General features: G+C 50.1%; 1 protein-coding gene across 1 annotated transcript; it reads right to left on the bottom strand.

Annotated features, from left to right (window-relative positions):
• Positions 1 to 1,736: 1,736 nt before the first annotated feature.
• LOC147963596 (ethylene-responsive transcription factor ERF011-like) lies at positions 1,737 to 2,325 on the bottom strand. The gene is made up of 2 exons (XM_087527956.1): positions 2,240 to 2,325; positions 1,737 to 2,208 (listed from the first exon to the last, which is right to left on the bottom strand). Exon 2 carries the CDS (start codon positions 2,199 to 2,201, stop codon positions 1,737 to 1,739), a length of 465 nt encoding a protein of 154 aa, XP_087384082.1. The 5' UTR covers positions 2,202 to 2,208; positions 2,240 to 2,325.
• Positions 2,326 to 17,010: the final 14,685 nt, after the last annotated feature.

Below are 17,010 nucleotides of genomic sequence, written 5' to 3'. Positions count from 1 at the left end.
CATAGACGCAGGTTTGCAATTAAGAATCCCAGCGCGATCAAGAAGCCCATGAGCATACTTCCGCTAATGGAGAAATAAGCCATCCACACGGTGAATAACCTCGATGCCGAGGAAGTAGTGCAGAGGACCCAAGTCCTTAATGGCAAACTCACCGCGAAGATGATCGGTAAGCTGTCGAAGGAGAGCACTAGACCAAGTTGTCATGATGATGTCATGGACATAGAGCAGCAGGTAGGCGGTAGCATCACCGTGTCGGTATATGAACAGCGAAGCATCGGAGCGTGTGGAGCGGAAGCCGAGCTGACAAAGGAACTCTACGATGAGCTGGTACCAAGCGCGGGGAGCCTGCTTGAGCCCATACAAGGAGCAGGAAAGCGGACAAACATGCTCCGGATGAGTGTCATCGACGAACCCAGTCGGCTGCTGACAATACACCTGCTCCTCGAAATGACCATGGAGAAATGCGTTGGAGACGTCCATCTGATGCACCAGCCAAGCACGAGATATTGCGAGCTGAAGGACAGTGTGAATCGTCCCGGGCTTGACAATCGAGTCGAACATATCCGTGAAGTCAATGCCAGCACGCTGTCGAAAACCCCGGACCACCCAACGGGCCTTATAGCAGTCGAGTGTGCCATCGGGGTGAAACTTATGCTTGAACACGCACTTCCCGGTAATCATGTTAGAGTGCCGAGGACGGGGAACGAGCTGCCAAGTGTCGTTGCGCTGTAAGGCCTCAAATTCCTCCTTCATCGCTGCGTACCAAAGTGGATCACGAAGAGCCATACTAGCGGAGGTCGAAAGAGGCGACAGAGACACCGTAGAAGCTGGGCAGGCATACTGATCAGCAGAGTAGCGCAGACTCGGCCGATGAACTCCCATGTGTGCACGGGTAAGAGGGCCGACGGGTTGTGTCACAGCGGCCAGAGCAGCAGGAACCGAGGGCGCCCCAGGCGTTGCGCCAGAAGATGACGGGCTGGGCGTCTGACTCGGTGAAAGTGCTGGTGAAGACGAAGCCGGCAAAGCCCGGCGAAGCCGGCGTGCCCGGAGAGCCCAGCGTGGCAGACAAAGAAGCCGGTGTGGCCGGGGAGCCCAGTGAAGAGGCCGGTGTGGCTGGCAAGCCTGGCGAAGAGGCCGGCGTAGCCGGCGAGCCCGATGCGTCCACCGAAGAGGCCGCCGTGCCTGTCGAGCCCAGCGAGGGGGCTGGCAAGGCTGGCGGGACAGGGGCCAGGGCAGCATGCCGGCGAGAGGAGCTAGGCAAGGCGGCATCATCTCCCGTAGGTAGTGCCATCAACTGTTCCTATGCAAAAGGAAAACAATGCTCGTCGAAGTAAACATGCCGAGAAGTGATGACACGGTGAGACACCGGATCATAACATCGGTAGCCTTTAGAGCATCTCCAATACATGGTCCAAAATTTGGCGGCCCAAACCGGAGATGTAAAATTTGGACCGTCAAAAAGTGTGTTTTGGAGCTTCGAAAAAAGCTCAACTCCAACAGATGGTCCAAATTGATGGTCCAAAATAGCAACTCTAATAGATGGTCCAAAATGAAGATGTAAAACGACATACTACTAGTGCATTCAACAGAGTTCAAACATCAAATTCAACATAGTTTCATACATCAACTTCAACTACTACTTATTAAAACTACTCCTCATCAGAGCTCCGGAACTATTCCCAGAACTCCTCCTTCGTCGGTTCATCACACCCCTCCTCCTCCTCCTCAAAGTCTGCCTAGTCCTCCTCGGAAGAAGACTCTATGGGGATCACCGTCGAGGGACCGGCCTCATCCTCCTTCTTCTGCTCCGCCTCATGCTTCCAGTAGTACTCCATCTCGGCCTGGACGTACTCCGGATGCTCCCGAGCAAACCTCGCCATCGCCTCCTCATCGGTCTCGCCAGCACTGACGACAACCGATGGCTTCTTCGTCTTCTTCTTCTTCGTCGTGATCTCCTTCATGTTGATGCCATGCGGCACAAGCATCTCCGCTTTCGCCCGACTCTCGATCTCTGGAAAGTTGAGGTGCGACCGAGGCCTCTCGGCACGCCACACCGACACGTCGTAGGCACGCGCAGCCTCGTGGGCGGAGGGGTACGTGCCGATCCACCAACGCCTTCCGGCGTCAGAGAACTCCACACCCCAGTTGCCGGAGGGCTTCTGCCTCACGCAGAAGAAGCTCGACTTGCCCTTCGGCGCCATCGGGAGCGGCGTGCCGCCGGGGCGGTGGCGGACGGAGCCGGGCAGGGCTGTTCTTCGGGGCGGCGGTGGCGGAGTTGCGGGGCGGCGGTGGCGAGCGGGGCGGTGGCGGAGCTGCGGGGCGGGCGGGCGGCGGGGCCGGATCCGCGGCGGGCGGGCGGTGGGGCGACGTGGAAACAGCGGCGGGGGGCGGGGCGGCGCCGGATTTGATGCGGGCGGCGTGTGGCGGGGCGGCGGTGGGGTGTGGAGGCGGCGGGACGGCGGCGGACGGGTGGGAGGTCGCGGGCGGGCGGGCGGGAACGGAAATGAAGTGGCGGTTGGTCGTTCGCCGACGGCAGCTGGTTTTGGACCAGATGCATCTCGTGATGTATATTTGCATCGCGAGGTGTTGCGTTTTACATCACGAGGAGGCCGCGGTCCAATTTTTTTTGCATATGGACCGTCTGTTGGAGCAGCGTTTTTTGCCCGAGATGGTCCAAAAGTTAGTTATTTTTACATTTGGACCATCTATTGGAGATGCTCTTAGTATTAGCCGGGTAACCAAGAAAGACACAAGGCACGGAGCGAGGAGCAAGTTTATGAGGGGCGGTGGAGGCGACACTAGGATAACAGAGGCAACCAAAAATTCGGAGACCATCATAGGAGGGAGGGGAACTGAAGAGGAGATGATGAGGTGTATAACTCCAACGGACATGACAAGGGCGAAGGTTAGCAAGAAGTGTGGCGGTGGCAAGGGCATCCGACCAAAACCGGGGTGGCATGTAAGCGTGGAACAAAAGAGTGCGGACACAGTCGTTAAGAGTGCGAAGAACCCGTTCTGACCGGCCATTTTGTTGGGAAGTGTATGGACATGTTAACCGGAAAATAGTGTCGTGGTTGGAGAGAAGGGTGCGGATGGTAATGCTGTCGAATTCCTTCCCGTCGCCAGTTTGAAGAGCATGTATCGGACGGCCAAATTGTGTAGACACATAGGAATAAAATGCGAGGAGAATCGCGGGAACGTCGGATTTCCTACGAAGCGGAAAAGTCCACACAAAGTGAGAGTAATCATCAAGAATAACAAGGTAATATAAAAAACCAGAATTACTTGTAATAGGTGACGTCCATACATCGCTATGACTAAATTCAAAAGGATAAGATGCAACTGTCGAAGAAGAATTAAACGGGAGTCTAACATGTTTGCCCATGCGGCATCCTTGACAAGAATGAGCATCCGCTATATTGCATGAAAAAGAAAAATCCTTGACTATTTGACGAAGTACGGTGGAGCTAGGATGGCCGAGACGGGCGTGCCAAAGATCAACGCCAGCGGAAAGAGCGAGAGGTCCAGCACGTGAAGATGATGAAGGCTGGATGGGGTACATGTCGCCGGGAATGTCACATCGGTGAAGAACCATCCGAGTACGGGCGTCCTTAACAGAGAAACCATCTTCGTCAAATTTGACAGTTATAGAATTATCATGGGAAAGAGTACGAACAGAGACTAAATTCTGAATAAGTTGAGGAGACACTAGCACATTATTAAGAGAAAATGGGCTAGACAGAGAAGGAAAAGGACTATAACCAACATGACTAATGGGAAGACCAGCGCCATTACCGACGATGATACGGGAAGAAGTGTGAACGGGATATGCGGAGGAAAGGTTACCCGGGTAGGCTGCATGAGATGATGCACCGGTGTCCATGAACCAGTCGCCACCGCCAGTGTAGGAACCGAGCTGAGGCTTGTACTGCAGCGCCGAGAGCAAGGCCGGGCCAGGGAACCCCATCACCCCCCACTAGGGTTCGGCGCACCATAGCCGAACGATGCAGGTTAGGTGGGAGGCGGTGGTGTAGCGGCGCCGGGCTGAGGAGCGGCGTAGAAGGCTTGGTGTGTCGCCGGTCGAGGCCCGAGAAGACCCGGGAGTGGAGCGCTGGAACTGGCATCGTGTAAGCATGAACCACCCCAGTCCAGTGGTTGTGGCCGGTAACCCAAGGCGGTGAAGGGAGCTGCTGCTGCTGCTGACCACCATTGCGTGGCTGACCGCCGCCGTTGTTGGAGCGGTTTCCACGACCACGGCGCCCACCACGGCCGCGGCGATCGCCCTGGTTGGGCTGTTGTTGTGGAGGCGGTGGGACGGGTGCTGGAGGCCGGGGCAGGAAGGCGCCGTACCCGCCCGCAGCAGCGGGTGCTGTAGGCAGAGGCGGACGGGGCTGCGGTGGCAGCGGAGCGCCATGGCCCCCGGCAGGATGTGTTGATGAAGACCCGCCGTGGGAGAAGCCAGCGGCGAAGGCGGTGTGAACTGCACGAGCCCGCAGATTCTTCAGGCGACGCTCCTCGAGACGAAGATAGGCCACCGCCCGCTCATAAGTAGGTTTAACCATAAGAGTAAGATTGGATGCGGCATTATCGAGATCTTCGTTGAGGCCGGCTGTGAGGGTGGAGAGGAGCAGCTCGTCCCCAACCTTGAAGCCGACGTCGTTGAGCTCGTCAGAGAGGGTCTTGAGGCGCATGCAGTAGGCGTCAATGGAGGAGTCGTTTTGGTGACAACCAAAAAACTCCTGCTGCAGAAAGACGATCCGTTGGAGCTTGTTGTCGGCGAAGAGGCCAATGATCTTCGTCCACACCATGTAGGCATCGTCATCGTCGCGAACAATGGTGTGGAAGATGTCCTTGGACACGGTGTGAAAGAGCCACCGGATGATGGTGGCGTGAACCGCCATCCAATCCTCATCGCGACGCATGGCGAGGAAGTCGGTGGTGCCGTCGATGTGATCGCGGAGATTGTACTCGCGGAAAAGGAGGTGAAAGTAGGTTTTCCAGGCATAGAAGTTAGCCTCCGTGTGAGAGAGCTTGATCGGGACGCGATCGAAGATCGGGACGTCGCGGATGTATGCCGGGTTAGGGAGGGAACCGGCCTCGGAGGAAGAGGCGAACGGGTTGCTGCGATGGGTGAGGCTTGAGTGAGACATGGCTGTGGTGTAGGAGAGGATCGGGTGTGGGCTAGGGTTTTCTTTTGAGGAAGAAGCAGTGCGGCGTTGCGAGGGTTTTGGGAACAGGGGCGATGCGGCTGGCAGGCGAATGCGGCGCGGGTGGGGGCGGAAGCAGGAGAGGTGGCGCGGGTTGGGACGTGAGGTGCGGCAGCGACTAGGGCGACGGTGCACCAGGGAGTCGCGCGGCGGGAGATGGCGCAGCTGCAGGCTAGGGTTGCGGCGTGCGAGAGAAGGCACAGCGGCAGGCTAGGGTGCGCGAGGGAGGAACGAGTTAGGCTGATACCATGTATACAATTGATGCAACTCACGATATATTCATCGGGTGCGTATGCACGTATATATATAGATACAAGGGAAGTCTAGACCTCAACTATACAAGGAAGGAGGTAGACTTGTTGTACAAAAAACACACATGCAATATACATCTGAACACTGGCTAGCCGGGATCTAGAATTCCCATTAGGTGAACTGGTGGGCATGGATGTGTTATCATAGCTCAGGACCCTACGTGTGTGGCGCGGCCGATTGATGCCTGCATGCTTGCGCGTACATTCAGTTTTTGCAATTATTATTAGATGTGGTTGGCCGGCGAGCGGCTGTAGTTCCTTACTGCGGCGAGGCGGCAAGCTCGTTCCGATGCAAGCGCTGATTTGTGCACACAACATAAGGGCTGAGATGTAAGGTTCTGGAGAAGAAACGATGGTGATGGGCGGCTGTAAACGGATACGCAGCTGCACACATACGAACAGGAGGGGATCTGAGCTCCACCTTCCGTCGGATTCGCCTGGCAGTCATTATCGCTGACTCGCCGGACGCGCGCGACCTCGCTTCGCGCTCGCGTCCTAGGTCATCTTCCCCGGCGCCGGAAGTACCTCGGCCAAGCCAGATAAGAAATTATAGTTCTTCCCCTGCTTCGCCTCATGGTTCGCTGATTCACCAGCTGCCATTATCGGGGAAGAACGAGCACAGGGAGAGGAAGAGGAAAGGGCGAAGGGTGCGCAAAGGTGTTTTCTGTAAATATGTTGGCTAGGGGGCATCCCACCTTCTATCTAATCCGTCCATATATCATCCGGTGGCTCTAGTGGTAAGTTTCCAGATTTTCAGTGAATTACCGTTTTCATCTGATACTTCGCCTTTTAACAAACAACTAAACTTTACCTGATTCGCAGAAGAAAAAACTTAACTCAACCTGCTCCAGAAAAGCATTTCTTTCTACTATAACGGTGCATTTCCCATGTAAAAAAAGGTGCATTTCCAATGTACTAAGACCATGCTTCAATGAGCATTTTATATCTACTACACGGGGAAAAAAAGACTTAGCTGTTGTCGGTCAGGTTCATGGTTTCCGTTGGTTTCCCTAGTTTTCGGGGGCGTACTCAGCTTCTGGAGGCGGAAAGAACCGCAGAGGAATGCACGGAGGACATTTTATGTTACATCCATATTTGATTTTTTGGTTGTTCGTCACAAAGTCTCAACAGTGGAGCTCGACGAGTTCTTCATGTTGATGGAGTCCCACAAGGAGATGGTAGCTCTACAGACGAAGCAGGGCCGTGCCTCATACGATGCGGAGGCCCCCTACTCCGGCGAGAAGGAGGACCATGCGGTCGACATGCTGCGCTCTCATATGGCTCTGGCGAGGGACCCTGGTGTTTTCTTGTTTAATTTAAAGTTTAAATTAGAATCTATTTGTTAATGTTCAAATTGATTGGATGAGAACTGCTTAAGCGTATTTTTTGTACGTTATCACTACTAAGTTTAATTATTCAAACTGATTACTACTATTTCATTAAATTCAACTTGGTATATATGCGAAAGAAATTCAACTTGGATTTCTAATGAGAATCATCATTCAATATTTTATCATACTGTAGATATTTTATCATTAATTTCCCTATTTTTTATTGTGAAAGTTTAGTTTGTTTTCGATAAATTTGGTCAAATTTTATAAAGTATGACTAGGTTAAAGTTAATATGTGGAAGAAATAAGACACGCCATGGTAGGATGCAGATGCATATACACCGACATTTTTGCAGCGTGCATAAACTGATTAGGTCGCATATTTAGTGCGACCTAGAAGACAACAAAAATATATTTAGGTCAGATCGTGCATTGCACCAAATAACTCAAAAAACTTATTTCTCACACATCAGGAAGAAAGAGCCATGGAATGTAATGGCGTGTTTGGTTGGAAGGATCGAGCGGTGGAGAGAAACACACAGGACAAGTGAGCTTTTAGCTTTGCCTTTACACTGCAGAATCTCCTGTCTGCGCTAAAGGTAGAAACGTTCTTGACTTTGGCAGCCAGACACTCACGGACCTGATTCGCCTGAACAAATCGATCACACATTATTTGTGCTACTGTATATACTGCCTTGGTTTCCTAAGAGCAACCAGGGCCGGTCCTGAGATTTTGGGGGCCCGGGGCAAGACTAAACCTTGAGGCCCTTCACATAAAGATAAATAATTATTGCAGAAAGTATGTTTCGATAGTTAAAGGAAATACAATATTTTTATCTTATGTCTTTTATGTACTAATATGTCCGGTAGCTTTATTAGTAAGTTTATCGCAAATTCATTGATCCCAATCAAAACTATAGTAAAATCCGGTACCTTGTCAAGACTAACAAATGATTGAAATGCCCATGATCAGTCATGTCGTCCATTTAGATGTTAGCATTGTATTACGTATAGCCCCTACCTTATGGATTAGTATTAGTTCATTCCTCTATAACGTCAATAATATCTATTCATTACCAGTACTCATAAATCGATTATTAGTGCCCAGTTGCAAACAACACAAAGGCCATGTTGGTGATCATTTACAAATTTTAATCAACCATGATTGTAAATTTTCATAGTCCATGTAGACTACCTATATAATAGAGATTAGACTCAAAAGAAAGAGTAGAGACATACCTTCTCTTCTACTCCTATGTAACTAGACCAGCAGTTCTACTATAATTAAGCAACATGACAAAAGTTTTGCCGCAGTATCTGTACCACCAGCCACTCAATTGTGTAAGTGCCTGTACATGGTATGAAGTTTAGACAACCTTCTATAGAATTTGATAGATAAGGATTAGATCATTTATATAGAAAGGAATACAGTCTGCAGGTCGAAAGACCGTTCATAATAATTAGAGCAGGTCATTTATATATAAAAAAACAATCTCTGAGTAGCGCATTAAGCGGCAGCAAAATAGTAGAAAATATTAAAAGCAAGGCATTTATACAAAAATGGCTAGTGACAATCAGGTAGCAGCCTAAAATAGTTCCTTCATCAAGAATGGCTTAAGTTCCTCGTCGGAGGAAAAGTTTAGTAATGCTGACCCAAGTGAAGAAAAAAATACTTTCCTGGATAAAACAACAATCTGAAGAAAAAAAATTAAACCTCTCCCCATAAAACTATAGTTCAGTCTTCAGTAATTAATTCAACATCAACAGTATATGCGAACATCAGGAGGGAAGCATATGTTCCTTTTGCATTTGACAATTAAACCTCCCACCAAAAAAGGCAGTCTGCAAAAGCATGGTTCCAAACATTTTAGAGCAACATTTAAGAGCATGTTGGCAATACAAAGCAAAAAAAGAAAAGCAATAACTGGTCGTACAACAAAGCAGGAGTGCATATGAGCTACTACTGTGACGTTTAGTTATGACTCAAGTGCAGCATAATAAGATCATGTCCATAAACTGCAAAACAATAACAAAAGACCTTGATTTATCATTTTCCATGGATTTAAGTATTTTCCATGAGAAATTTCTGCTGTAACCAAGCCTCCAGCTCAAACCAAAATATTTTAGCATCACTACTTGAGTAGTTTTCTGTTTTCTGTAAGGTGTAGATCTGATGCTACACACTCTGATCAGTGTGCAGTAGTAATTTATGATTCGGGTATAATGGATACTCGAGAGTTTTTCTTTTCTTCAAATGAGGTATACAACTATACACACTGGATAGTTGAGTTCCATGGTAATAAATATTCAGAGAAGAAATATATCACGACAGTCATTGTAACTCATTTCATGTAACGGAAATCACAAAAGGGGGAAGATGCTTTCATGAAAGAATCTAAAATCATTCACTGGATAACAAATATTGTTTATCTACTACCAATTATATATCACATGTGATGTATGTACATTACCAAAACAGAGCAAGTAACAGGAAGCACATTATTATTTTGACCTGAAGTGTATGCAGATGGCACAAACAGGATATTCTAATTATTCTACTGGCTCTAGGCCCAAAAGAATGAGCAAGAAGAAAATAAATTTGCCTGATAAAAAATCCATTCATGACTTGAAAAAGTATTTCTCTCCCCCTTGATCACTATCGTGATATAACCTATTATTGTCCACCTTTATTTATCATTTCTTTTGGTAGAGAGCAGGTGGTCCAATAGATGCCACAGAATACTGATAATTAGTCCCAACAATGAGGTGATGTAAACCGCTTGATCACATTCATTATTATACTTCTACTCTACCTCTGACCCTGATCTCCATCATTTTAATTTAACTTTTGAACCTCTGGGAAATTCATGTTAAGCATGAAAATATGAGATGCAGAAGATCTATATGAAAGTAATGAAACTAACTTAAGCTTATGTTCCACTGTTCCCCGATATGGCAAATACAGAGCTTTACATTCATTGCATGATGCACATCCTATGGATTCTTTACTTAGTAATTAGTAATTGCTACTCTTCCCTTGGAACATTTCTGCTACTTAGTATAGAAATTTTACTGCACGCCTCTATTTGAACCAAGCAATGTGTATTGTAGGAACTAAAACATATGCAAGGATAACCTAAAACTTGATCCTCGATTGAGTGAACTGCTCAATCGAGTAAACTACTCAGTACTCGATACTATACAAAGGGCAAAGGAACATAAAAGATGTTCTAACCAGATCCAACTGATGTTTCTCCAGGAACCCACAATTCCATCTTTTGCAGAGCTGGAGATCCAACGGCCAAGATCACAGACAAACAATATACATATTACCAATTACCATGCCTGACCGACTGAGAAGCAAACTAAGAAATAAAGTTTGCGACTGAAAAGAAACATCAAGCATCTTGCAAAATTAAGTAACCAGATTGTTGATAATGGAATCATAATCATAACTAAATTATAAACTCACCCTTCACTTGCATCTGCAACATCTCTGTAGCATGAATTGAGTTTTTACTGGCATCCACTTCATTCAAAGCTAAGCCAAAATCAGGAGTGAAATCTGTCAAGGTAGCACTTGATTCATTACCAAAACTGTAATCACTTCAACTCCCAAAGCTTTTAATGGAGGGAAGCTTCAAAGAGACTGGTAGTAAAAAGTGAACATGAAACTAAACTTAATCAGCTAGAGACGCTACTAGCACCAGCAGGTCTGCATCTTCATAGACAGTGCAACTACTTGCTGGTCCGATAGTAATCTACAAACAACTGGAGCAACCATTCAGGCATAGGCAAGAATAGGGACATAGAAACTAATAATGGAAAACAACAAAATTGGGCGCTCACCACCTCACCTCCAGTCAATGGTGATGCCTCCAGGAAAAGCCGCTGGGCCAGCGGCAGCCATGTTAGGATTAATCTTGTCTAGCCGAGCTGAGAGAGTCAGTTAGTTTGTTAGCTGCGTGAGGGTCGTGTGCCTAGAGTGATTCTAGGAGGAAGAAGTGGTCAAGATAAGATTAGATGGGTGCATGTGAACTGGCGTGAGTGGGTCAGTTTGTTAGAGATTAGTCGGTATGTGATGTTAGTGGCCGAGAGTGGCTGCTGGGCAGTACGTGTGTGAGTCTATTTAAGCAGTGTAATCCCGTTTGGTTGAATTAAAAAGAGAAGAGAGAAAATGTAGCACTTGTGGCTGCCAAAGGAGAGAGTCTCAGCGAAGCTTTTGTTCTTTTCTTTGGCTAGTGTGTGTGCGTGTGAGTTTGAAAGAGTGTTGTGAGAAGCAATCTAGAGGAAGAACAAGGCTGCTGCGAGAGGCAGCGCCAACATTTGAAGAGAGGAAGAAGAAGGGGCTGAGCGATTCAGCTCCAACATTTGGTATCATGAGCTTGGTTATCTTGGGGCGTCGTTGCTCTTGCCGGAGGTGTGCCGGCGATGGCGGCGTTCGTCGGTGGCGCGCAATGAAGCTCCGGGCCGTGTGTCAGCCTATGAAGGTACGCGGCGGCGCTGTACGGCGGCATGGAGGCCGCGGCGGTCGTGGCACGGCAGCTATGGAGTGGCGGCCATGGTCGGCGTGATGGCATGCACGCGGCGGACTCCACGTGAGGTGGAGGACGACGGCGAGAGGTGGAGGCTGTCGGCGGCACGATGTCATTGGAGGCTAGTTGCGGTGCGAGGCCGCTAGGAGGAGGAGACGGCGGTGTGATGCCACCACAGGAAGGAGACGGTGCGATGCCGCTCGGTGCGGCGGCGGCGCGATGCCGTCGGGCGCTAGCAATGGCAGTGTAATGCTGCCACAAGAAGACGACGGTGAGATGCCGTTCCAAGAAGACGGCAGTGAGATGCTGCTGAGAAGATGTACGGCGGCGCGAGGTCGTCATGAGGATCAGCGCAAAGCTAGTCGATGGTGGTGTGACGCCATCATCGTCATGAAGTTATCCTCGGTGGTGTGATGGCATCCCCAAGATGAGTCGCTGCAACGGCGGCGGCAAGACGTACGTGACCAGGTGTGATGCCGGTGCAAGTGGAGATCCATGACGCGGTGACAGGCGCTGTGACAGCGTCATCCACAGCAAGATGTCATGTGTGGTCTCGGTGCTGCAAAGGCAAAGTTCATGGAAAGAGGTTGCAGGTGATCTGCATCAAGATTAGAGGAGTTGACATGACAAGATTAGGGAGGTGAATGTTAAGATTATTCTTGTCTAGCCAAGCTGAGATAGTCAGTTAGTTTGTTAGCTGCGTGAGGGTCATGTGCCTAGAGTGATTCTAGGAGGAAGAAGTGGTCAAGATAAGATTAGATGGGTGCATGTGAACTGGCGTGAGTGGGTCAGTTTGTTAGAGATTAGTCGGTACGTGATGTTAGTGGCCGAGAATGGCTGCTGGGCAGTACGTGTGTGAGTCTATTTAAGCAGTGTAATCCCGTTTGGTTGAATTAAAAAGAGAAGAGAGAAAATGTAGCACTTGTGGCTGCCAAAGGAGAGAGTCTCAGCAAAGCTTTTGTTCTTTTCTTTGGCTAGTGTGTGTGCGTGTGAGTTTGAAAGAGTGTGTTGTGAGAAGCAATCTAGAGGAAGAAGAAGGCTGCTGCGAGAGGCAGCGCCAACATTTGAAGTGAGGAAGAAGAAGGGGCTGAGCGATTCAGCTCCAACAAGCCAATGCTCCTACCAGTGATTGACATGAAATGGCGGAGAAGGGGGAGCGGCGAGGGGGGCTCCACAAAAAGATATGATTGTCACTCTCTAGCTTTCATAGTTTCAGAACAAATACAAAAGGACCGGAAAGCAACCATTTCCTGAAATCACATCTTAGATCCTATTTAAAGAAGTAACATGTCAAAGCAAGCAAATTTATTAAATCTGGGTGTTTGTTTAAAAAGAACTATATACAAAGTAAACTGTGTGTAAAATGACATTTAGGTTCTTGTAAATCATTTAACTCTCCAAGAATAATTTTCCAGTAAAATCATCATTGATAAATCATTTAACTCTCCACTTGACATTCATAAAATTTCCATATTCATTATCTGCATCACTAATCATACATATGGATACTACTTCAGTGATTAAAGGCCCTTGATCTACCATTTATCCATATGAGATCAGCCCAACATCTGTCAATCCAAGCCTTGCAGCAGATACCTAGACACCTGAAAGACAAAATATCATACGTTACCAACTCAAATATGATTGGTGATGCAGAGAAAACCGGTCAATGACACGCGTTTTTTTATTTCTCATCAACATTGCCAACTCTTAGTATTAGACCCAAGCAAGAACATGATCCGCTGTCTCTCTCTTTCTTTCAGAACCAAAATCTTGATCCTAATCCACTGCACACAATACATATTTGCTTAAGGGAGCACCCAACTTTCACATTCTAGTCTGCACAACAATCCTATCGCTCAAATATTTGCTACGGGGCTACAACACAACTATGAAACAAATAAATAATTCTAATAGGCATGTCATTGACGATTCTATTCCCAAATGAAACCAGATAAATAAGAGACAAAGGGGCAGCAAGGCTTGACTACAGATCGTCCAAACTCATCGTCCCAGGCTCCATTGACTACTTTTCTTGCTACAAATCCACATCTGATGGGGGCATATCCTTGAAGTAAAAGCATGAACATGTAATGCCAAATAGTAGAATTTGGAAAAGATAAGTACCTGCACAGAGCTATAGCAAAAGCAGTAGCAACGGCCCCAACCTGGAGGAGAAGCAATTACAGATAGTGTCTGTCCCAAATAGAAGAGCATCACTGGCCATCAATCAGCTACAAAGCACATAGTTAAAGTTAACAAACCCTAACCACATCCCTGCGAATCACGATAAATAGACCTAGATAAGCAGCGGGACGGAACAAAGCGAGTATATAGGACCAATCAAGGGAGCAAGAAAGAACCTCTTCCATCTCCGTCAGGTGGCCAAGTTGACAGCAAGTGATGCGCACGTACGTGAGTGTCACCACCCGCCGATCCAGCTGCAAGACGACGAATGAATCAAGAACATCTACACAAGATATGGCTAGGAGGGGACCGTATAAGAGCGGGAGGAAGAGCACCTGAAGGACAACAACAATGGCGACGTGGACGGCCGTCTTGGCGATTGTTGCTCCTCCCGTGATGGCGAGGCACCGCCGTCGCCTTTGGCCCTGCCTCGTTGGTGACGCGGCGACACGCAGGTGTCATCCCACGCGCAGAGGTGGCTATCGGCCGAGAAGACGAACCAGAGGCCGCGGAGGCATGCTTCACACGACCCTCGTACGGTATTGCCCAGTCACCAACCTTGCTCCTATGCTGCCGCTCACTATCGCCGTGTCTAGGGAGGAGGAGGGGGTGGCCGCGTGAGAGGGACGGGGAGAGCAGCGGCGGAGGCCAGCTCGGCGACGGGAGAGGAGACCGAATGGGAGCGCGGCGACGGCTGCAAGAGCGAAGGGAAGGGGCGCGGTGGGGATCGAGGCTAGGGTTATCACCCAATCGATGCCCTCCTCTCCTTTACATAGACATGACCCACCCACAGATCGCCACGCAGGGGTAAGGACGCAAAATCCCACTAATGCCCTCTGTGGGATCAAGTAATTACAGGCGGTGGCATGCAATTTTGACCGCGGGCCAACCACACCGGACCTTTGTGCACCCATAGTCGCAGACAACGGTGACCCACCAGCCGTGCACCCCACGAGTCAGGGAGAGAGGACCAATATTCGAGGGTAAGAGGAAAAAGGAACTGTCCGCTGCTCTGGTTGCATATTTTATCCAATGGCTCAGGTCATCCTAGGGGTAGATCCAATGGTCCAAAACGCATCAAGACGCAGATTCAACGGCCCAGAAGCCAAAAACGCCGAGAAGCTCCAGGTTTAGACGTGAATCTAACTATGGGATTGTAATTGTGCCCAAACAGTACGATCCGTGTGGTCTCATGGGAGGCAGCGACTCGATATATCCGGCAGTGCAGCCCTCCTCTGACTCGACGCGCCACCACACGTGCACAGTAGACGGGTATCAAGCATCACCATCTTTGCTCTATTCGTGCACGCGTGTAGTATAGTCATTATTGTCTCCTGTTTTTCTAACCAATTGGGTGTATAATTTTTGTCTTGTGGTTTAAGAAAGGAAATTAAGAGCGAATTTTTTCATAACTACATCTAATTAATTGCATGCAATAACTCCTCGTACTAATCAATCACGAGGACCCTCAATAGCACGGAGGAAGGAGGCCCAGAAATCAGGAAAAACGTTGTAGGACTCCCATTTTCTCGATTTTGAGTATGTTAATAAATCGGGATTCTGGGCTTGGGCTCTTGACCTATTAACATCAATTGGGGGCCCCTTGGCACCTCGGGGCCCGGGGCGGCCGCCCCGCTCACCCTCCTCAGGGCCGGGCTTGAGAGCAACTCCAACGGGGTGACCTATTTTGTCCGTCTGCGTTCGTTTGGGTCGGCGCGGATAAAAGTGGTGGCCCAACGCACCGATTCAGATCCAAATCTCGTCCGCCTGGTGTTCGCGTCGACTCATTTCTGGTGCAAAATTACGCCGGAAATGCGTCGCCGCGGACGCACCACGCGTCTCCTCCGCGTCCGTCGCGGCCATCTGTAGGCCACCCAACTACCACCCTTCTCTTATTTATGACGACCACCGACAACGGGCCGAGTAGTCAGTCAGTGGAAGCGTTCTTTTTTTACCACACGTGCGGTGGGGGCCGGCCTCATTCACTTCCGTCCACATTTGGGCCCCACCACTCCCTTTGCTTCCTTGCTGACGGCAGCAAACCCTAGCCTAGCAAACGATGGCGCCTGGTCGTCCCATGCCCCTCCTTCCCCTCCTCCTCCTGCGCCAGCACGTTTTCGCTCAATTTGCCGGCGCCTGCACATCCTGGTGCACCAAGCGCGGTGGCACTCGGAGTACAGGCAGCCGCTGCCCTACCCCGACGCCACGCTGCCGCACCACTGGCAGCTGGATCCGCAGCGGATCCCGATGCCGAAGGTTCCGCGAAGCCAGAGGGCGCACGATGAGGAGGTGCGTAGGCACCGCGCGCAGCTCACGCTGGAGCTGCGGTGGATGCCCGAGTACACCGCCGATTCTCCCAACTAGGAGGCTTGGTTTGCCCTCGAACACGGGGAGCAACGGTGTGCAGCCGTCGACGCCGTCCCGCCGCCATTTCCACCGCCGCCCCCGCGGGTAGAGCCTGAGGAAATGGAGGCAGAGGCGGAATACCAAGCCGCCCTCGAGGAGGCCCTGCAGCACGCGCGGGAGGCGGGCCAGTTTGAGGAAGACGCGCACTGGGATGGGCTGATGCAGGCCCTTGCCCTGTCTGCGGCGGGGGACTCCATCCACACCCCGCTCTTCGTCCCACCTCCGCCACCGCCGCCGCCAGTGGAGCCCAAGCTGGAGCCGACGCGGAAGCGCTCCCCGCCTCCAACCACTTGGTGGGAGGAGGCCTACACGTGCACACGCCAGTACCGCGAGTGGGTCAACGCGCCTCCTGTCCACTACGCCGCGACGTCGGCGCAGGTGGCGGCCCACCTTGAGCGTTGGAAGGCGCACTGGCTCCGCCAGGAGGAGGCCGACAGCGCGCGACAGATGCGCTACGAGCAGATGCAGCCACACGACACGGAGGCGCTCTAGCTTGAAGAAGAGGAGCGTGCGCGGCTAGCCGCAATGCCGCTGCCCCAGCAAACGCCGGAGGAGGCTGCCCTGGCAGCGTACCAGGCGGCGTTTGGGTGGGCTGGCCCTGCTCCCTTCTTCGTCGACCTCACCGGCGATGGCGACGTCGACGTCAAGGGCAAGGGCAAGGCCGACGACATCTAGGGCAGCGTGCGGGGTGGCAACATGCGAGCGCAGACTTTTTTTATGTTTTAATTAATGTTTAATTAGGTTTAAGTGGACTTCGATCGGCGGTTGACCGGCCACTTATGTTTAATTATGTTTATTTTCTGCGAACTGTTTTTTCTTTTCCACCCCGACACATTTGGGTCCGCCTCGTGTTGGGCGGTCAAGCCGACCCATTTGAGAATGCGGGCGCGCATGACCGCCTGGCCGACCCAAACGGACAAAAAACGGACAAAACGCGCATCCATTTGGATCGCCCCGTTGAAGTTCCTCTAATGATGCTATTAGAATACGTACACATATTTCCGAGAAGAAATTCCATGACAACTTTCTGAGA

This window comes from Triticum urartu, chromosome 6A (assembly GCF_056163025.1).
Source record: "Triticum urartu cultivar PI428250 chromosome 6A, HENAU_Tu73, whole genome shotgun sequence".
Lineage (NCBI taxonomy): Eukaryota > Viridiplantae > Streptophyta > Magnoliopsida > Poales > Poaceae > Triticum > Triticum urartu.
This window is presented reverse-complemented; position numbering and strand designations above follow the sequence as displayed.

Bases quoted from the DNA above. Each gene is read 5' to 3' on its own strand.
- LOC147963596 (XM_087527956.1), bottom strand. From the start codon at position 2,201: ATGGCGCCGAAGGGCAAGTCGAGCTTCTTCTGCGTGAGGCAGAAGCCC.